Source organism: Erithacus rubecula (assembly GCF_903797595.1).
Source record: "Erithacus rubecula genome assembly, chromosome: 1".
Lineage (NCBI taxonomy): Eukaryota > Metazoa > Chordata > Aves > Passeriformes > Muscicapidae > Erithacus > Erithacus rubecula.
The window spans coordinates 26,077,273-26,098,833 of record NC_136658.1 but is presented as its reverse complement, the minus strand read 5'-3'; the positions used below and the strand labels follow the sequence as shown (position 1 = coordinate 26,098,833).

General features: G+C 45.9%; 1 protein-coding gene and 1 long non-coding RNA gene across 14 annotated transcripts; one reads left to right on the top strand and one right to left on the bottom strand.

Moving 5' to 3' along the window:
• The first annotated feature begins 10 nt into the window (after positions 1-10).
• On the top strand, positions 11-14,378 carry ING4 (inhibitor of growth family member 4). Of its 9 annotated transcripts, none has more exons than XR_013775789.1 (10): positions 11-123; positions 11,149-11,220; positions 11,414-11,580; positions 11,789-11,903; positions 12,199-12,307; positions 12,616-12,763; positions 13,174-13,235; positions 13,453-13,627; positions 13,721-13,785; positions 13,935-14,378. XR_013775789.1 is itself a non-coding variant. In XM_079317528.1 (9 exons), exons 3-9 carry the CDS (start codon positions 11,193-11,195, stop codon positions 13,490-13,492), a joined length of 669 nt encoding a protein of 222 aa, XP_079173654.1. In that variant the 5' UTR covers positions 78-123; positions 1,638-1,720; positions 11,149-11,192; the 3' UTR covers positions 13,493-14,378. The 9 variants fall into 9 exon arrangements, 5 of the variants coding, with proteins under 5 accessions (XP_079173655.1, XP_079173654.1, XP_079173652.1 ...); XR_013775792.1 differs by adding an exon at positions 1,638-1,720 and having other exon boundaries at positions 58-123; positions 13,721-14,378; XR_013775790.1 differs by having other exon boundaries at positions 13,721-14,378.
• Positions 14,379-16,006: 1,628 nt separating this feature from the next.
• LOC306806115 lies at positions 16,007-21,055 on the bottom strand. Of its 5 annotated transcripts, none has more exons than XR_013775397.1 (3): positions 19,207-21,055; positions 18,038-18,153; positions 16,007-16,442 (listed from the first exon to the last, which is right to left on the bottom strand). It is a non-coding gene; the product is annotated as an uncharacterized lncRNA (long non-coding RNA). The 5 variants fall into 5 exon arrangements; XR_013775400.1 differs by lacking the exon at positions 16,007-16,442 and adding an exon at positions 17,655-17,910; XR_013775401.1 differs by lacking the exon at positions 16,007-16,442 and having other exon boundaries at positions 17,655-18,153; positions 19,207-19,578; positions 19,895-21,055.
• Between the last annotated feature and the right edge of the window lie 506 nt (positions 21,056-21,561).

The following is a 21,561-nucleotide window of genomic DNA, read 5'->3' as shown; positions in this document are numbered from 1 at the left end:
GAAGCGGCTTCGCAGCCGGGCAGAGCCGCTTCCGGTGGGCGCGCGCCTGTGCTTCCCGCCGGAAGCGGCGGTGTGTGGGGCTCAAGATGGCGGCGGGGATGTACCTGGAGCACTACCTGGACAGTAAGAGCCGCCGGGGCGGGGCCGAGGCCGCGGCTGAGCCGGCCCGGGGGGCACGGATGGGCCGAGGGGCGGGGCCCCGCGGGGGCCGAGCGCCGCCCAGGACGCCGACGAGCTCTCCCAGCCCCTCGGGCGCAGCCCGGCCCCGGCTGCTGGGCGCCCGGTCCCCGGGCCGTGCGGAGGGGCCCCGTCCATGGGCAAGGCTCGGCTGCAGCTGCTGCGGGAGCCCTGACACCGCGGCCCCGCGACTGGTTTGTCCCGTGAGAAAGGAGCCCGGTGCTGCTCCAGGCACCTCTCGGGAGCGGAAACTTGGCTGTCGGTTTCCCGGGATAGACATCCAGTCAGAGATAACTTTTGGATCTGTGGGGCGGTAGTTAATGGTAGTTTTCCATGCTGTCAGTTTACAAATGCAGCCCTGTTTTTCTCGCCGGAGACGAGGTCTGTAAATGCTAATAGATTTGGTAACGTTGTCAGAGTCCCTCCTATAGAACCTATTTTACCATCCGGCCTTAAGGTGCTTAAAAACCTCGTCAAAGTTTGCCCTTTGGGAATGACACTTTCAGTGCGTGTTTTACCCACGCGTTCTTAAAACAGCCGAGCAGATCCATCAGAGGAGTTGTTTCTCAAGGAATGGGCTAATGAGTTACGATAGAATAACCTGTTCTTTGAGGAATGCTGCTCTCACATTTTCCTGTTGGCCTGGTGTTTGCACTAGAGAGGGGAGGATGTTCATGCAGTGCTGTGCTTAAAGCTGGCTAGTTCTGGTAATGTGCTTTTTGCTTCACTGTACCTGGCCAGTTAAATCTCTCACTGTCTGTTTGCATATCCACAGAAAAAAATTGAGTTTGGCTCTTAAGATGTCTTGCTGCACCGGGTTTCTTCCAGCACATAAATGATAAGGTGCTGAGATGGGCACAGGATGTCTCCCTTGTATCTTCAGTGCTCCTTTTATCATTAGGAAAGGAAACGTCTCTAATAAGAATGTTCAAGAACATAATAAATTTCAGTGGAAACTGAAAAGAAGATGCAGTTGAACAGGCAAGGATCTAGGAACTGCAAGGAAAGAGAATGCAAAATGCAGGAAGAAGAGTTGAATGAGGAGGCAGGTTGGAGAGGAGTGAAGATTTATGTTCTTGTGCAGTTCTCACTCCATTGTAGAAGGCTGCAGTTGACTGAGGCTCCTCAGCTGGGAGGACAAGGGCTGGGAAAGAGGAGAAAGAAGCAGATGGACAAGGAGTAAGTACATAGAGAGGATGCAGGGTTTTCCTGCTGGGGGGGCAGAGGTGTATTTTGGGTAAGAGCTGCAGAGCAAAAATAAAGGAGCAAAAGCCTGGGATCTGCAGCTGGTAAGCAGAGACAAGCAGGACGCAGCACTGAGTGTGGTAGGCAGCCAGTGGGAGAGAAGGGAAGGCTGGTGGCTGGAGAATGCTCCTGCCAAAGTCAGACACCTCTGGATCATGCCATCACAGTCAATTAAAATCAGCCAACCTGGGAACTCCTCTTCCTCTCTTGTACAGGCATGCAGAGGAAATGCCAAACTCCTCTCTCAGCTGAGATTTGTGGTCCTGCCATTGGATTAGAGATTCTCGTCCTGTTGAAGGTGGATATGAATACAGTAGAGTCACTGTTATTGTTGGGGTGTCTTAAATATATGAAAGTAATGAAAAAAATAGTTGGAAAGTGATGTGCACAATCTAAAAGACCTTAGAAATATCTGGTTACAAATATTTTAGGAAGAACAAAACATTCTTTGCTGTGATGGTTTAGCCTTTTTTGCTAGATCTCTTTTTTGCTTAGATCTCTAAAGGCCTTTTTCAGTTTTGTCTGGTGCAATATTACTTGCTATTATTAGATAATCATAAGACACTTGCTGTGCTTATTCTAGATTTCTTTCAGGAAAGCATATATGAATTGTGGTACTTAGAGTCCAAGAGCACCCATCACAGTCTTCAGTAAGTTAGGATGCTGATAGGTAATAACACATATTTCTAATTACCCATGTTGTTCATCTCTAAGCCTGCTTCCCTCTCCTGGCATTCTGCCTGAACTCCTGACTGCAGTTTAGACATGAGTCTTCTTCTTGATGCTGATTGGCAGCATTCAGTTTCCTTCTTGCTGCTCCCCTTTTTTCTCCCACGTTATTTCAGTGTTTTAAAAACATTCCATTCCATTTTAAAGTAGTTCACTAATATTCTAAAACTTCCTGAAAATTGAGAGAAATAAATAGTCCAGAACTTTTGGTCATCTCTTATAAAAAGTGTCTAATTCTTAATTTACACCTGTGTCTTGGAACACAGTTCTTTTAGTGGTATAGTGCTCTTGCAGACACAGTTTTCAATTGTCTTTTTTCCTCCCACAGATATTCTCTTTCATATGGTTTTCTGTCTGTATCTGCTTAGGGAATGAGTGAGGAATGTGTGATAAAAGAGGCCAGTTGCTTTTAGGACTTACTCATATCTTTGAATAAAGGAAGGTATTTAAGGAATAAAGTGAAAATTGTAGGAAGAAGAAAGGTGGCCTCCTGTTTGAAGCAACTGAATATCACTCTGTCAAAGTGAGTTTGATGTTTTTATTTATGTCATGAGTTCCACTTTATAGAGGTTTTCCTTGCTTGGATTGTGCTTCCCCCAGATTATGAGTGGAAATTTTTAGTCAGAGGAGCAGATGTGCAGAATGCTTATAGCTGCAGCTGGAGTCTGCCTTGAACAGATAATTCTGAAAAGTCAGGCTATGGAGCATTTTTGCACATTTCAAGAGGAGAGTTTGTAATTAGCTGGCCTTCTTGGCTTTAATCTCTTGGCCTCAGTAAATCTCTTGGCCTTCATTCTGTTGGTGAGGGAAATGGGCTGCTCCAGTGCAGCATTGTGAAAACACTTCAGTGTCACAACAGTGAACACCTTGAAAAGCTGATTACAAAGTCAGTTTTCAGATTGAGCTCTGGGTTCAGGCATGTGACTCTGTATTGAACAAAGAGAATAAAACAAAACTTTGAATCAGTGCTCAGTCACTGAGAATGAGAAACACCTTGTATGAAACATCATGTGAATAGGTAATTAAAAACCATATGTTAAAATGGGTGAGCAGTCTGACAAAGCTAGGCATGCAGCCCCAGCTGCTTTAGTTCATACATTGTGAGCCCTCTGCTTTTGACATCTAAAGTTCTTTTCTGTGATTTTTTTGTGGAATAGCCAAGTTAAGAGTTCTCCTAGTAAAAGGTGTCTAGAAGGTTCTTAGGTCAGGTATTTCAGCAGCTTTCAAGTCCTTCTTGTAATCTGAAACTGGATTTAGACCTAGAATTAGGCATGCCCTTTCCTTGGCTTTAAGCTGTTAATTACAAAGCAGATCTGTCTGAAATGTGCTATGCTCTTGGCAGATGTTTTTGCAGCAGAAGAATACACACATTCCTTCTGTGCTGAGCATCCTGACAGAAAAACTCCATATCTTGTCTACTCTGATCACCTTCATTCTTTCATCCTACTTACTGAGCTACAAAGGATTCATGGAATGGGAGAAGAGGAATGTCTCTTGTTCCACTTTTTTTCCTGAATGTTTTTCTCCAGTGGCTGAATTTAAACATAAAAAGATTTCTATCTCTTCAAATATTGTCCTTCTGGTTTCTAAACCATTTTATGCCTGGTTTTGAGGGGAGAAAGCAAGATAAAAATGTGCTTTCCCTCAAGCAGTAACAGTGCAGCTTTAGCAAGGGAAAACCTATGGGTGCAAAGGAGTTAGAGATGCAGAAAGGAAGGGAGGAAGAAGAAAAAGGAAGAAAACTGTTTCGTGATTAAAAGATGGAATGTGCATAAAGACTCATGAGAAGAGTTTGTGCCTGCTTGAGCTGGAGTTACTGTGCTTGGCTCAGTGTTGGCCCCCGTACAGGATTAGAAATACTGTTGTGGAGGCTTTGAGGGGCAGAGGGGTGATTAATACAGGTTTTCCAGAAGGTGGGATGCAAACCCTGAGTTTTCTTCATGCTTGGAAGTTTCAAGAGGATTGTAGAGTTCCTTTGTGAAAGATACTGTTGAAACACACATCCTCAGAAAACAGTCCCAAACAAAGTCTCTGTTTATGTGTGAATGTGCCGTGAGTGTAGGGATTGTCTTTATAGTAGGGAGAGCTGCTGTGCAACCACCTGTGTTTTCTGCCATCAATGCTTCCCTGTTTACCCACCTAATGGGTGCCAGAATAAAGTACTTTTAGTTAGTGACAACACATGAATGATCTTCCATGGCAGCATACCAAGGCGTGTACCTCCCCCCAACAACAAGAACTGTTTCCATCTTCCCTGAGGACCTAAAGCTAGCATTTAGTTTAAATTAGACCTAAACATCTGGGAGAGTCATGAGCAGCAGGAGTAGCAGGTAACCTCGATGAGCTGGAGGGGCAGAAGGATGTCACATGCCAGGCTGCTCGGGCTGTGTTACTTTAATTCTGGTGCCTTGTTCCAGGGACAGGCACTAGGACATACCTGCCTTGGTGCAGAAGGTGATAGAGACAGCAAGCTTCACTATGTGGTCAGTTTACCTCGAGTTTTTTCCCTTTTTTTATGTCAGTTAGGGAGGCATTGAGTTTCTTTTGCTCCTTCTATTTGCGTTTGTCAGTAGATTTATCAAATGGATTTATCAAATGAGGGTGTGATGAGTGTCATCATCTTAAAGCTCTTAGAGGACATGGGTGTGATGTTTAACATTGCTGTAGGCAAGCCCTTGATTCCCAGCCCTGGCTGTGTTCCAATTTCCCCAGCAGTTCTTTTATCTCTTGCATTCCATACCTTCATTACTCTTATCCCCTCCCCCGTGTAGCATGCAGCCATACCTCCTGTCCCTGCCTCTACAGTTTCTCACATCATTCTTCAGAAATGAAAGTCTCTTAATAAATTGTTTCTCTACTTGTCTCTGTCTTAGTGTAGTGAAAGATGCCTTTCACCTTACTGAGACTTTGGATTAGTTACACCTGTGATGCACCACATGATCTATGGAAAATTACAAAATATTTCACGCAGGGGAGAGAATCTGGTGATTCATAGGTATCATTTGTTTCTCTGTGAAAACTACTTGCACAGCCCACACTGAGCTGATACATTTAATGACCAATTCATTTAGAATTGATTTTGTTGTTGGGTGATATTTTTATTGGAGCTGATACAAGATGGCTTCACATGGCAAATCATGCTGTGTTTTCTCTGTAGTTCTTCACTTACCCAACTGCAAATCTGATGTCATTGGTTTTGCAAACAGCCCTTTGGTGGTTGTCTCTGCCTTTGGAGGTCTGTGGCAGGCTGGAAATGTCAGGAGTGTTGCGAGTCTCGCTTGTAGTGTCAGTCTTCCAAGCCCTCCAAGCCCTCCAAGCTTTTCAAATCAAAGCTTGATCTCTTTTCTGAGACTTAACAACATTGCCTGCTGTCTTGGCTGTGGATGCTGTAGCATTGAGCTGCTGTAATGAGAAGGCAACAAAAAGAGCTCACTCTTCCTGAGAAATGGGCCCAGATTTTGGGGGAGTATTGGGTTTCCATGGCTGACTGTCACTGATGTTGACTGTCACTGCTGACTGGTGCCCATTTCTTTGGACAATATCTGAAGTAGATGTGCTTGGGTGGACTGGTGTGCAGTGCCTTGGCCCAAAGCTTGGGATATGTGATATGGCCACAGAATTCCTGGGTGGCTGTGGCTAAATCAGTCTGCCATGCACCTGGGCACCCTCTTTGTAAAACTGTAGGTAGGATTATCCCTTTCCAAGGTGTTGTGAGACTAATGGTAGAGGTTAGGATTTTTTATTGCAACAGGACTGAGCCATCTCTGAATAGAGGGAATGGAATATCTTGTTCTCAAGCACCGATTTCAATAAACTCAGTAGGAAGGTAATTGATTATGTGAGAACACAGGACAGAGTAGAAGCAGAAGTTTCAAAGGGTGATACATTCTGAAAGGAGGGATATAAAAGACACCCTGCCCCCTAATAAGGGAGCAAGGGAGCTCCTGAAGATTGTTGCAAGCTGATTGTCCTGCAATGTACTTCAAGTGCTACAAAGTTTTGAGAATAATGGAGCACTGAAAAGTGAGATGTGCTTCCCCAGCAAGATCCCAGCCAGATCGCTATCTTGGGGGGCAAAGAACTTACTGTGGCAGTCCCTGGCACAAGCAGGAATTTTTTAAATTGCTTTCAGCAATGTGGTGTCTACAGTGTTTGATGAAATCTAAGCTGTTCAATAAAGCAACTATGGTTATGTTTCAAAATGTATTTTCCCATTTTTTAATAAAATATAAACACGCATCTAAACATGGTGAGTGAATGGATGTCTTGGGAAAGGCACTGTGTGTTTGGATGGTGTTTGGTGTTATTGATCTGTTTTTAGGACTTTGGGCAGTACAAATCCATTGTTTAGCCCAGCACAGACGTGCTTCAGAGGATTGAAGCACAATTGAAGTTACCAGGCTCTGTAGGCTGCTCTCTGGATTTGTGTGTCACAGTTAACATCTGAGATAAGTAGCTGAGGTTTAAATATCAGTTGCCTGCACCTGACACCCCACGTGTATTTCTAAAAAGAAGTAAATAAAAGAATAATTATTGGAGAGGGAAAAAAATGGTGTTGGATTCTGACTTTTGGAGAGAGAGTGTGTGGTTCTTAAGGGAGAAGACAGCATGGTTATGGATGCCTGTGGAAGAAGGAACAGGAGAAAGAATGACAAAGAGGAGAATAGAAGAGACAGAAGAAGAATGGGCTTAGTGAAGGACTAACATTTGAGGAAAGATGAAGGTAGGTAGAGAGACTTTAGCTTGTGATTAAATTCAAACAAGATAAGAAAAGGAAGGGGTGAAAAAATCCACGGAGAGACCTGCACCAGTGATTTGGAGGATAATCGTACCATGAGAGGAATCAGTAGGGCTGCACAAAGCCTCTGTATGGATCTGTGGAGTGAGTCCATTAGGAAAAGCATTGCCAGCAGGTCCAGGGAGGGGTCCTGCCCATCTGCTCAGCCCTGGTGAGGCAAATCTGGTGTCCAGTTCTGGGCTCCTCAATAAAGAGAGACATGGCGCTCCTGGAGCATGTCCAGCAGAGGGCAATGAGGATGATTTGGACACTGGAGCACCTCTCTTATGAGGAAAGGCTGAGAGAGCTGGGCCTGTCTAGCCTTTAGAAGAGATGTCTGAGGGGGCCTCATCAATGTCTATAAGTATCTGCAGGGAGGGTGTTGAGGATGGATCCAGGCTCTTCTCAGTGGTGCCACCACAAGGACACAGGACAATGGGCAGAAACTGATGCACAGGAAGTTCCACCTGAACATGAGGAAGAATTTATTTTCTGTGTGGGTGACCAAGCAATAGAAGAGATTCCCCACTAAGGTTGTAGTGTCTTCTTCTCTGGGCATATTCCAGACCTGTCTGGAGGCAGTCCTGTGCTCTGGGATGACCCTGCTTGAGCAGGGAGGTTGGACCAGATGACCTGTGGTCACTGGTCCCTTCCAGGCTTATCCATTCTGTGGCACGGTTGCATTAATGCCAGCCCATGCTTTGGGCCAAGCTGCTGGCCTTGCTGCCTTTCCTCCCTGTACATTTTCACCATCCTCCTGTTCCTCTCTTGCTGCTGTACCATTTGTTTGGAAATAGGCCCTTGCTTTTCCTTATTTTTCTGTCTGTTGTTGCACTTCATCACTTTTCTCTAGTGATCAAAGATGCCTCTAGGGTGTTTTTTCTTTACAATTATCGATTTCATAATCTGAGAATTATGTGGGTATTTTATGATAGTATTTAGTCATGATAATTTTAGGTGAATCTTACTAAGATGAAAGAGCAAAATTAATTGTTGAGGAAAAAAGGAGAAGAGCAGGAGGAAATGAAATTACATAAATAACATGAATGTTTTTAGAAATAGTGAGGAAAAGTGTTGTGGTAGGAATGAGGAAATGGAGACTCAAACAGAAATTATTTTTTTTAATGGGACTTAGAGAGTGATAATGTATGATAGTCAGCACAGCACAGGTCAAGCAATTTCAGCATGTGTTCTGGCACCTGTGATAAATTCCGTGATGCAGAGATTCCCTTCTGTTTAGGGCTATGCAAGAGCTTTGGAGTTAAGCTGCAGATAGTAGAAAACATCCCCACAGCTAGATTAAGTTATGTACCATACAAATCGTTTGTTGCTCAGCTATAACTTGCTTATCTGCAGCTTTATCTTGTTATGCTTTTTGTTATTGCCAGACTCTTTCTGGATCATAATTTGTAATGGTCTGCTCAGCTTCCTTCCACGTTCAGTTGAACAGATAAAGTATCTTTGTTGCAGTTCTGATTATAAAGTCACTGTACTGTCACTTGTTTCATTTTCTCTGTTTATTGACGAAGCAGTGGCAGAACATTTGTCCAATAATAGATTTGCAGAGTGAAATATTTTTGCTGTGGTTTTAGGAAATCATTTAGCAGGGAAGGAATTCAGCTGCCAGGGTTTGTCTCGTCAGCCCCAGTGGAGCCTGCCCAGCTAATGAGCCTCTGGAAGATCACGGCTCCGATGTGCATAAATGATCCGCCCTTGGTGCGTTTGCTCAGCCGGAGCCAGAGGAAGGGGACAGCTCTCCCCACGCTCTGAGAGCCGCTGGGAGCAGAGGGCTCTGCACACCTGGAGGCAGGAACAAGGCAGGACAGCCACTGGCCTGGCTGGGGGGCCAGCACTGAGGGCAGCAGCTCTGGGGAGAGAGAGGCTCTCAAGGGTGCAGGGCACAGGCTGAGCAGACAAGGCTGGGCACGTAGAGGCAAAAGAAAGACAGACATGTGCTGTCCAGACAAGAGCATGCAGCTGGCATCAGTGGTGATGGCAGATTTTTCCAGTGATGGCTTTAAAAACTAGAGCACAGTTCCTTTCAGGTTGTGTAGCAGAATCAAACTCCTGTTTGAGTTTCTCCTGGTGCAAGAAATGGCTGTGAAATGTGACCGTAACCTCACATGGGGTCGTTCTGCCCTCACAGTAGCATCCTACTGGTTTTTGTGCTGGCTCAGGTGCTTGCTCTGTCTGAAGGTTTCTAGCCCTGCTGAGGGAAAGCTGACAGTACCTGGTGGAATTTGTGCCTTTACCATCTGTCCTTTTCAGAAAAGAAAAAGAAATTACATTAATCTTTTCTAAAAACCACAAGTCCAGAATTTAGAAGCTGTGATCTTCCAGGATTAATAAACTCAATATAAATTTGACATATTGTGTGCAGTGCAGGAAGAGCTTTGTTTTCCTCTAGAGGATACCTGTCTTGTCTTCTGCAGCAGATGCTTTGGAAAGGAATGAAAAGCAGCGTGCTGCAGTATGACCCATGTTTCATTTGCTGTATAAATTGAAAGGTTTAGAGTTGATGAGGCTGGGGATTGCAGGAAGGAAAAAAACATGGTCTCTAGATTCCCAAGCTGGATATCATCCCTGCCATAAGCTCCCTCTGTAAGCAATAATAATTTTCAGCACTGTGTCCCCATCGTGTTCTGAGATGCTTTTTTGAACCGTAGGGATGTAATCCAGTAGTCAGCTGCTTAAACCTTGTATGAAGTCTGTCATGCTGAACAAACATAGAAGCAGCAAATTCAGGATGTGCCGACAGACTTAATTTTGCCACTTAGCAATTTTTCAGAATTTGAATTTGCACTGTTCACTGTCCTTGAGTGCAGAGGGGTGATGTGTATGTGCTGTGGATTATGTGTCTGGATACTTAAAGACACGTACTATCTGAGCATTTCTCAGGCAACTAAACCAGAAATCACAACAGAAATATGGTGAAGCAGCAGCTTGATTGCTCCTAAAGATTCTGTATGTAACTTCTTATTATGCCGTTTGGGAAAAAAATCTGAGTGAAAGGAATAGGTTCTGTGCTCAGCAAGGCCCACAGTTGGTTTTACCTCTTGCAGGAATTAATTCCTGTTATGCAGTACTTGTTAAAACTTGTTAAAACCTTCCTCTTGCATACAGAACCTTCCCTGACAACTGGTTGCTCTTCAGGAAAGTGGAAAAGCATTCATTGCTGTAGAGATATGTGCAGTGAAAATAGAGGTTGCTGCCTGGAATGATATGTTGGACAGCTTTGATGATGGCCAGACACAACTTCACTTGTGCTCCCTGTGAGCTGGAGAGCGAGTTCAGGAAGCTCAGACATGCTTCTCTTGACTTTGTGAAAAGCTTGTCCCAACACCTTTTTTTTTAAACCTTCAAGAGAGATTTACTATTTTTATTAGGTATAAAGGGCATAGTAATCAAGCTTAGACTTCAGGTTAATGCTGTGACACTAGATCTCATTTTGATTAGACAGGCATGGAAAAATGAGAATTGTTGTTACCAGCTTTGCCAGTTGAGCATCTGGTGATGCCTGGGGGGTCAGTAGCATAGTGCATTGAAAATTAATTGACTATCAACTTCACAGTGCTCATTCAGATCCCTACAAACATTTATTATTCACAATGTGTGGCATCCTTCCAGGTGTTGGACAGACCACACTGAGATGGCAGTGCAGAAGACACAAATTACCAATCACAAGGGGTTAAGACTGCTCTCTGTTCCCCATCCCATCTCAGACTTGGTCTTTGCTCCGCCCAAAGTGTCTACTGTCCCCTGTATGTTAAATGAATGCATTAAACAGGCTCACTTTTCAGTGTATTAGCATTTGATCAACTTAATTTTTACATCCTTGTATAGAAATAACTAAATGGCTTTAATTTACCAGCTGTTGTGCTGTTTTTTTCTAAGTGGAGTTTTTGGGTGGAGACGCTGTATTGTAATGATTGACACTCATTATACAGATTTTGGGTTTCTGCTTTCTTAGTGTGGACCTTTCTGCATGGCAGCAGTTTTCTGCTAACTAATATGTACTCTAGAACTATGCTTCTGCATTAAATATGTAATATTTTTTAAGTTTGTCTGCTTTGGGGCTGGCAACAAACAGAAGCTGATGTGCACCAGAGGAGAGTGTGTGTATGTGTGTGTGTGTGTGTGTTATTACTGGTTAGCTTTGTTACTGCCTGGGCATCTTGGACAAGAGCCTGATTTCTCCATTTATTCTCCTTTTTCTGCAGGTATTGAGAATCTGCCATTTGAGTTACAGAGAAACTTCCAACTCATGCGAGATCTGGATCAGAGGACAGAAGGTGAGGATTAGAGATGGTTTTGTTGCCTAGACAAGGAGTATGTAGCTTGACCAGCTTTTCTTTGCTTTGCCTTTGTCGTGTGGATCTCCAGGCAGGAGAGAATGCCTGGAGCTGCTCCAGTCATGAGTCTCTCCTCATGGAGTGCTCTGTAGTGTGTGTGGTGTTTGTGTATTTAATGGTTCACTCCTTTCAGACCTCAAGTCAGAGATCGATAAGTTGGCCACGGAGTACATCAGCAATGCACGGACTTTGTCTTCGGAGGAAAAACTGGGGCTTCTCAAGCAAATCCAGGAAGCCTACGGGAAGTGCAAGGAATTTGGGGACGACAAGGTTCAGCTGGCTATGCAGACCTATGAGATGGTATGAAGGGAAGTGTCTTGTGCTTAAGTGAACGCCTGAACTAAAGCCGCCCATCTCGGAAGGCCCTGATCTCTCGTTTTTAGGCCATGCCCACTCTTGCTCCTCGGCTCTTTAGTGCGAGCTCCCTGCCCCTTTGTCCCTCCTTGTCCTCTCTTTGCCTTCCTGGGCTCTGTGCTGTGGTAACCCCTGGTCACCGCTGTCTCTGCAGGTCGATAAGCACATCCGGCGGCTGGACACAGACCTCGCTCGTTTTGAAGCAGACCTGAAGGAGAAGCAGATAGAGTCGAGTGACTATGACAGTTCTTCCAGCAAGGGCAAGAAGAGTGAGTACCCCCACTGGGCTGCAGATTGATTCAGGAGGCAGCCAAGTGACTATGGAAGTGGTGGGGATGAAGGCAGGCACTGGAGTGGTGCAGATCAAAGACTGTTGCGCTGGAGTCTGAAGGACTTCTTGTGTGACCATATTGAAGGCTGCTAGATAAATTAAGATGGGGTGCACGACCCAAAGCCACTATACATTCCAAAGTAGGAGTGTATTTTAGTGCTGCAGAGGTCGTCACAGTCAGGTGTCTGTTTTGGTGGGGTGACAGATGCAACACCTTTTTCTCTTCTTACCAGAGGGCCGAGCCCAGAAAGAGAAAAAAGCTGCCCGTGCTCGCTCTAAAGGAAAAAACTCTGATGAGGAAGCACCAAAAACTGCCCAAAAGAAATTGAAGCTCGTCCGCACGTAAGTGTTCAAGGGACTTGAGGGAATGAGAAGCAGCACTAGAAATCAGACCAAGGCAGGCCTAGCCAGGCTTCCCTGAGATCCCCAGACTGGAAGTGTGTGTCCTCTGTCCCTTGTGGGAAGCAAGAGGAAGGAAACATTTTTTGTTCTTTCAGGGGATTGTGGGTTGAAGGGGAAAGCAGGTTCCTAGGTGTATGTACTTACATAAGAGAAGTATCTGTCTCTGGCAAACAAAGGCACTGTCTTGGGACACATGAAGGTACTCAAAGCCAGTTGCTTTGCTGACTTTCTTTATTCCTGTCCTGCAGTAGCACAGAGTATGGGATGCCTTCAGTCACCTTTGGAAATGTGCACCCCTCGGACGTACTGGATATGCCCGTGGACCCCAATGAGCCCACGTACTGCCTGTGCCACCAGGTCTCCTATGGGGAGATGATTGGCTGTGACAACCCAGATGTAAGAGCCTGCACATGGTGGAAAGGGAGGGAATGGGGTGGAGATGAGTCTTGCGTGGAATGTCTTGTCCTGCTTGGGTGGGGCTTGTGACAGCAAGCAATGACAAGGAGAGGGCAATGACAAGGAGAGGGCTTACTATCTTTGGGATAGGCAGAGGTGTGGCTGGCAATGACCTCTGAAGGGCCTCTTTGTTCAGGGCTTTTCTAAAATATTTTCTTCTCCCTAAACTTAGCAAGGCAGAAGGGGACTTCTCCTTGCTAACACAGTGTAGGCTGGGTGCAAGTATTCAATCCTTGATCACTGTTAGGGGTTTAGGAGTTTGTGATTAAATGCTGGGAAACTCTGGTAGCCCAAAAAGAACAAGTTCAAAAGGAAACTGCTCTTTAACTGGCTGCTCTTCACCCCAACAGTGTTCCATTGAATGGTTTCATTTTGCCTGTGTGGGTCTGACAACAAAACCAAGAGGAAAATGGTGAGTGAAGCAACCTGGGGGGCCCACTGACCTTTGGAAAAGGGAGATTCTGGATGGCAGGGGGGAAAGTACTCTATATACACACTTAGAAGATATCATTAAAAGGAAAATTTTAATTAAGGCTTTGTCAGGGACCTTGGAAAAGGTCTTTTGGGACCATGCACTTGAGGCTCATGTCATGCCCTAAATGTTGGCTTTGTACTTCTCTTTCTAACAGGTTCTGCCCTCGCTGTTCCCAGGAGAGGAAGAAGAAGTAAATTCACATGAGACCTCAGTACTGCTGCAGGAGCTGTCTTCCCCCTGCCAGGGCCTCGTCCCAGTTCCCCCAGCCCTTGGGGCCTTGGCTGAAGGGAAGTCTTGCCCTGTTTGTGGTTTGGGCCATCCCTGGAATGGTGTGTACCCTCACGGTGGTTCCTGTGTGTTCTGTATCCCTGGTTGCTTCTGAGTCCTTAAGGGAGGCCCTCTCTGTGTACTATTCCAAACAGGTCTCTGAACCTCAAAGGGAATGATTGAGGGCACCAGGGTAGCCACCAGATTCCCAGGGATTCAGGTAGCCCCTGATTTTCCTTGGCTTTCCTTCAGCCTCCTCAGAGTTCATTGCCTATTCTCTGCTTAGAGAACAAGGCTATGGGATGGGGGAAGGAAAGGAGGTAAGTCTTCAGCATTTTAGGTCATTCATTTTCCTGGATCTTTTTTCAGGAGAGAGGGAGTAACCAGGCTACTTCTTAATCTAGTGGGCTGGTTGAGAGACTGAAAACCTGATGTGCTCCCTGTCTTTAACCATTCCACTGCTGGCATTGAGCAGCCTCTGTTGTTGGGGAGGGGAGGAGGCAGAGGGAGTGTTTAGAGCTAGCTTGTCTCTCTTATTCCTGGGGTAAACCTGCTGGTCTGGGAAGCACTCTGTGTGAAGGAGGAAGAATTTCTGACCACGTGGGGAGAAGCGGCTTGGTCCAGTCTGTCTTCCGGCTTCAAAATTCTGCCTTCCTCTTGTGTAGTGGTGCTTCCCCATTATGTTGATGGTGGGAAGTTTGGGGATTCAGATCCCACTTGTATAATACAGAATTAAATATAAAATCATTGAAACCAATACTCTGTTTGCCTTGATGTCACCTCCAAAATAAACTGCGGTAATTGGTCTCTCTAGTTTTTCTTTCTCTCTTAGCTCTGCATTTATTGTAAATGGTGAATGTGGTAGAGCTTTTTCATGTAACAATTCTGTCACTAAAAAGTGACATTCTGCGTAAGTCAGGCTTGAAAATGGACTTAATGTACTTGCAGAAAGCTACTGAGCTTTTTGGTGGCTGTGAAAAATGCCTGCCCTGACAAGAAGGTGAACATTTATTCCCACTATTGCTTGATCATTTACTTCATCAGTTGCTTTCTCTTAAATGAGCAGTGGAGGTGGCAAAGGCCAACCCTCACTGTCTGTTGGGCAGCACAGCTGAGAAAATAAGCCATCACAACAAACCACGTATCTCCAAGAAGGTGGACAGGTTTTCAGACACCCTGATAACTTGCTTCCCAATAGGTCACCTTGTTGCCAGAAGCTCTGGAGCCTGTTACTAACATAACATTAGGCTCCAAAACAATTCCTGAAGATGTGCAGTCTGAAAGTAACTGTGAGGAGATGGCCCTTACTGAAGCTCCTCTCTATCAATTCCACTGGCACAGCCTGAAGACTGACAGACTAAGTCTTCCTGCTTGTGGTCTGCTCATCAGGAAGGTTTAAGCCTTTCACCTGAAAGAAACAGGGAATGTTTTCGTCACACAGATAACTTGTGTGAGGATCTTGCTCATTTAGTTATGAAGCCAAAGCTCTGCCTGAGCTCAGAGGACAGCGTGGGTTAAGATGAGTGCTGCTCCCACCTTGTCATTGCAGGGGGACCCTGGCAGCCATCAGCTCAGAAGCTGGTGCTGTTTTCTGATCAAGTGAGTTAGCACTGAGTCAGTGTTTGCTTTTGCCTCGAGATTTTTGCCTCAATGTTCATTCTGTTTTTCTCTTCATTCTGCAGAGAAGAAAGGATGAGTTCTTCCCCAGGCTGTGGCTTATATGGTTTGTGGTATCCCTGCCACAGTCTGAATCTGTAATACAATCTGATCCCCAGACTGTATTACACAACTTCCTGGGGCTTCCTTTCTTGAACAGAGGTGAAGCAAATTTCTGGAAGGTGTTGGCTGTGTCTCTGGTATGGTTTTAGAAACGGGGATACTTTCCCATGATCTGGTGGGTGAGCAGCTGTGGTAGGAGAACTGATCTCTTCAGCTGGGGATTGGTTACTCAGCTGATGCTCAACTGACAGAAGAAGTGGTGGATGTGGCCTGAACTGGAAAATGGGCTTGGGGCAGAGTGCAGGGGTGATGAAAGATGGAAGCTGCTCCAAGCAGCTTGGTTTTGATGGATAGGACATGGGATTTAATGGCCAGCAACAGCAGCAAGCTCCCCAGGAACTGTGGGCCAGAGAGGTGTTGAAGCACTAGCCAGCAGCAAGGAGCATCCCAGGGACTTCTGCTGCCACTGAGGGAATGCTCTGACTTGCACAATGAGACAATTTAGACCAAAATTTGGATAAAACCTGGGCGTTTTTAAATGGCTGCAAGTATAAATGCAAATGAAAGCACATTAAAAGCTAACCTTGAAAGAGAGGGAATAAGGGCAATAGCTGTGCAGTATTTAATCACCAGAGGAGCAAAAGAACCAGCAGAAGCTAGAAAATACAAAGTACAAAAATGAAGCCAGTGGGAACAAAGCCTGTAAGTGACAAGGCTGGAAACATGAGCAGCTTTTTTTAGAATGCCTTTTGTTTTTGATATAATTGAACATGGCACTTGTCCATTACTGACTGCAGATAGCAGAATTGTTTGTAATGAGAGGAGGGGAAGTGTTCTGTAAATATTTATTCTGTGTTGGTGCTGGTGTCATATGGGGATTGGTGTACTTCCTAGGCAAACAGCAAAGAAGGGTTTTAAATGGCACCTCTTGGGGCAAAGACTTTTTTGATCATCAGTCCTCAATAAACGGTTAGTCATCCTGTGAAAGCCACCTGGAGGCATCTGTGGGTTGATCTCTGTCAGAGTCTGGACTGCTTGGAAAAACCTACAAGGCTGGAAAAGAGCCAGCTCTCTTCTGGTCCTTAATGATGTCAAGAAGGCTGCCACAACAGTCCAGACGTGAAATACTGGAACAGCAGGGAAGTAAATTGCTTGTCTCTAAAAAAACAAGAAATCCAGGTCAACAAAATAAAATCAGTTTGACAGGAAGGAGCCAAAAAAATCTGTCAAAAATTACTTTTTAAATTTTATTTTAAGATCTTTGTTAATAGTTACCTGGATCACTGTAGTGGTAATGGGATCTGAGAAGTTTACTTCTCCTAGAATTGAAGTGCTTAAAGCAGGGATATACTCAGTTAAAGTAATCATGAACTCTGTTACAGAACTGGCTAGCTTGCAGATTTCCTGGAACAGCTGTCAGTGCAACATAAACACTTTCTAAAATGGTGCTGGAGAAATTGTCCTTTTAGAGTGATTGGAAATATCCTAGTTGATGAGTGAAGTCAAGTCTGAGTTTTAGGAGGCTGGAATCATAAGAGCGTGACAAGAGGGAAGAATTTTGCAGCCTTGTTAAGTCCATTTATTAATAATAATTTGTCATGCCCACAAAGGACCAGTTTATCTTGCCCAGTTTGATTACCCCATCTGTGGGCATCGTTCCTGGGTAGTTGGGTCAATGTGCACACGAGGATGTTCAGCAAAGTATTCCCCATTCCAACGAGCAGATGTGCTCCCTGGGCTCCCATCCCTCAGGCTCTGCCACCCTGTCCATGGCATGATGTGCATGGAAACCATCCCAGCCACACCTTCCACCAGTGGAACCACCTTCCTCTCCTGCTTTTGAACAAACTCACCCCACAGCTCAGCAACTCCCAGCCTTTCTTTAAGCACTCTCGTGGTATTGCCTACCTAACCACACTCAGAGCTGTGTGGTGGACACTCTCTCACTGTCGTGTATATTCAATTCAAATATTGCACAAATCAGTCCAGAGGTCTCATGTTGCCAGTGGAAGACATTCCCAAGAGACAGCTTGCTCACACAGACTGAAAATAAGCCAGTTTCCTCCCAGACCTGGCTGGTTTGAAAACTTTCTGAGGTGTTCTGCTTTACTTTCTCCCTGTCACTGGGAAGACATTGAGAGCTTGAGTGGCAACATCTGCTCTAAAGGTCTGGCAGTAGGCAAGGGAGACTGCAGCACTGGAAGAGTTAAAGATTAATAGAAGGAAATTAAATGTCCTGCCTTTCTTTCCAAAGACAACTGAAGGAAGTTTCTCCAACTCTGCTTCCTATCAATTACAGTATCAGAAAAAATATAGCTGTTTTTATCCAATAAAATGAACTTCATTTATAAAAATAGTCAAACATCTTGATTAATTTATGCTAATTTATGTTTATTCTTCTGAATACATAAAAGAAGCTAGGAGTGTTAGTTTTAAAAAAACACATTTGTGCCCAAGGCTTAGGGTCAGGCAAAGCTGTGACACACACTAATCTTCTACATCTTGGTGTGAAAGAAATGTTCAGCAAGGTGTCCACTCTGGTCTGTTTTTGCAGGTGTGCAATTTAATTTCAGTGGGCTGGGCTGCTGCCATTGAAGAAACAATTCATTCAAAACTGAAACCCCATCTGGGAGTAGGAAAGGAATTATTTTTTACACATTGGCAACAAGCAAGAAAAAGAAGTGTGAGATCCTGAGATTTTCTCATTCCGAAAGCCTGAACGATGCAGTCACTGGAAGAACCCATTTACTCACCACAGAAAGATTGAAGTGGGAATAAGCATCTCTGGAGCTTTGTAGTCCAAGCCCCTGCTCACATTAGGGGTAAAATCGTGGTTGGATCAGGTTGTTCTTGCATGAAACAAACCTGCCTAAAGAGAGTTTGTTCAAGCAGGCTTTTATGTAGCCACTCCATTTTAGTTTGTATTAATAATTCAAGAAACCATTTTTAAATGCTGTTTTTGCAATCAATTAAATATTCCATTTTTTAAATGTCAAGTAAAAAATGCTTCATTCACTATTTCCTAACAAAATAAAATGTAAATTAAGTATTTGAATTAATGCACATTATAACCGTGCGGTGCTTGTACAAATGTGAATAGATTAACATATCTACCAGGTTAAAAAGAGTGCCAATTTTAACACAAAGTCTATATTTATCAGCATATTCGCATAGCTCTCAGCCAATGACAGTAAACCCACTGAAATAAAGTGTAAATGCAGAATGAAGAGTATTTAACCTGTGAATAAAGACAGCAATTCAGAGAATTTTGGTTGGAACCAGAACGCTCACAGGTGCTTTTGTCTGTGGAGATGGGCATCTGTGCCCTGCTCTGGCACCTGCAGCCCTTCCCACGGGGTTATTCCACGGGCTCTTGGAGCAGTGGTTGGGAGAGTTAGTGCTGGACTGGAAGGGGGCCTGTGCTTGTCTGCTGTGTGCTGGCTCTGAGGCTTCCTGGCAGGGCTGTCTCCTCTGCTGAGAGGCTCCTCTGGACTGTCCAACTCCTTGTGGGAGCAGAGTAAGCATCCCCCCTTCTCTACCCTCTCCTTTAGCTGTGTGTGAATAAATGGAGGTATCACACCTTCCTTTCCCTGGAAGGAAGGCACAGCCTGGCATGTTTCAGGGGCTCTCTCGACCCCTTCCTGAGACCACCCCCACCTGCACAAGCAGAACTGCTCGTGGCCTCCTCCCTAAGCAGCCTGCTGTTTATTTTCTAGTAATGCACATAGAGGTGGATTTGGAAGCATTTTTCTATCATCTCTGCTTACACTGCAAATTATTTAAGACACATGCTTTCTGGGGATGCTGTTTGACATGCCACAGAGTCTGGAATTCACACCTAATCTTTGTGGCCTCCATCTTCATGGGGTTTTGAGCTGACCAGACATCCTCTCCCTGCTCCAAATCCCTCAGTTTAACTCACTGTGCTGACACAGGGTCCGTGAGCCACAGTTTCCTGGAGTTTCCAAGAGGTTTTCAGTCATTGCTGCTGCTGGTGGTGTTTGTGGCGGAACATGCAGCACAGACAATGCTGAGAAACAGCCAAAGTATTTGAGACAATAACAAGGAAGAGGAGCTCATCTGCTGGAGGGTGTTCCTTCACAAACCAGACAAAGCTCTTACAAAGCTCAGGGTTGGCATGCAATTGGAGAGCAACATGGAAAACATCACTCCAGCGAGTTGTCTCCTCCCTGCTGCTGGCTCAGGCACTGGGGGTTACATCTGTATCCCTCAGCCCGCCGGGTCCCAGCTGGCACAGGAACACCGGCTGCAGGAAACTCTGTTGTGTGCAGCCCTGAAAACAAGGGTGCAAATCTGCTTCACTGCACAAATTACACAGCTTGTAATGCATCACCGAGGGTACAGCCTTAAAGGTGCCAAGTGAACCCTCAGAAATCAGAAAATGCTGGAATTAACATCACCCCCGTGCTCCGCACTGCTGACAGCAATAATTGCTTGATGCAGCAGCAGGGAGTAGACTCCCCCCAGCCTGCAGCATTGATGCATCGTGTACAAGTTACTGTTCCTCCCCTCCTCTTCCCTCCCCCAGAGATGACTTTTGTTTTGCAGAGACTTGAAATGCAGGGGCCTCGCAGCCACCTGGCACACACCTCATCAAACAGCACAGCAGTGCCTCCTGCTCTCAGCCTCACAACCCTGCTGGGTGCATGCCAGAGACTCGCTGGCTTCTACAGAGTTCACTTGTGGACTGTGAGTTTTCTGCAGGATTCTGACAACTTGGACCAAGTCCAGGATGGGCCACAGGGAATGAGAAGTGCTGAGTAGCCAACGTGTCCTCACATCCATAAACACCTTTCCAAATAAACAGTAGCCCTCCACAGGCATTGCTACCAGAGCACCAGCCGAGGGGGACTCCTTTGACAGGTCGCCCTTCTTTTACATCCTTTCTTGTTTCCTGTTCTCATTTGCCATAAATCTTTTGCTGGCACATGAAGACACCTGCAGTGTAGCCAGCACCTGCCAGGTATCAGTAACACTGGTGGCATTGTCCAGAGAAGCTATGGGTGCCCCATCCCTGGCACTGTTCCAGGCCAGGTCGGATAGGAGTCTGGCAACCTGGTCTAGTGGGAGGTGTCCCTGTCTGTGGCACAGGGGTTGAAATTGGATCATCTTTAAGGTCCCTTCCAAACCCAACCATTCTGTGATTCTATGATTCTGTAACATGCAACTTCAGTGTGCTTTCCTTAGTCCCACATTTCCACCAGCCAGTGAGGTCAGCACTGAACTTGTCTGGGAAGCTGCTCGATCAGGGTGACAGAGCTCAGCCTAGGCTCTTTTGTTGCAGAGAAGTGGAGGTGATTAACAGAGCTAGGGAGCTGAAGGCCCTGCAATTGTCTCAAATCAGCTAATAAGCAATATGTCTCAAGCTAAGTAATGGTAGACTAGGAACTGCCAAAAACATGCAAGCTCCAGCAGTGTTGCCTGTTTTAATATGAGTAGCAAGAACTGGCTGGAAAAACTCTCCTGATCATTGTTCTTCTAATGAGCTGCAAAAACATTCAAAATTCAGCGCCGTTTTTAAGCGGTCAGGCTTCAAGCTTCTCAAAAACGCTATCTTCCAACCAAACATCTTAGAGCAAACTACAGCTCCTGGCAGGCCCCGCAGAGCTACGTGCTGTTCCCAGACCCCTTTTCAGCAGGCTGCGTGGCCGGAGCGATCTGCGCTTTTCACCCTGACAGCCCGAAAGGCCACAGGGCTCCGGCAGGGGATGTGCCAGCCCCGCAGCCGGCGCTCCGCAGCGCTCTGCAGCTGCTCCGCAGGCAGAGCTGGCATCCCCCAGCACTTGCGGCACAGGCGGCTCCTGCGGCGCAGTCCCGCCGCGCGGTCCAAACTTGGCCCGCTTTGCCCGCAGCTCGCCCTTGGCTCCAGGCTGTCGCTGGGGTGACAGAGGGGCTGCTGTGCCAGCCGCGCTTCTGCTGACGCCGGCACTTCCCGGGGCTGCTGTGCCAAGCCTTTTCCTGCCAGCCCGCCAGCTGCTCGCTCGCGTCTCTCCTTCCCTCTGCCGTCGGGAGGAGCCGAGCTGCGGGGGCTCCGTGCTGGCTGCACCCCAGCGCCTCAGCCGTGAGACACGGGGTGCGTGTGGGGCTCACTCACAGTCAGCCCTTGGGGCTCTGGGCCCTTCTGCGCTGCTGGTCCCTAAACCCTTTTTGCCGGCAGCAGTCTTCCTGCTTTTTCCTGGGAAGGCTTTACTGAGCAGAGAGAGGAGTTCAGGGCCCCTGTGCCAGGAGCAGAGCGAGAGCAGCTGGTGCTCCCCTG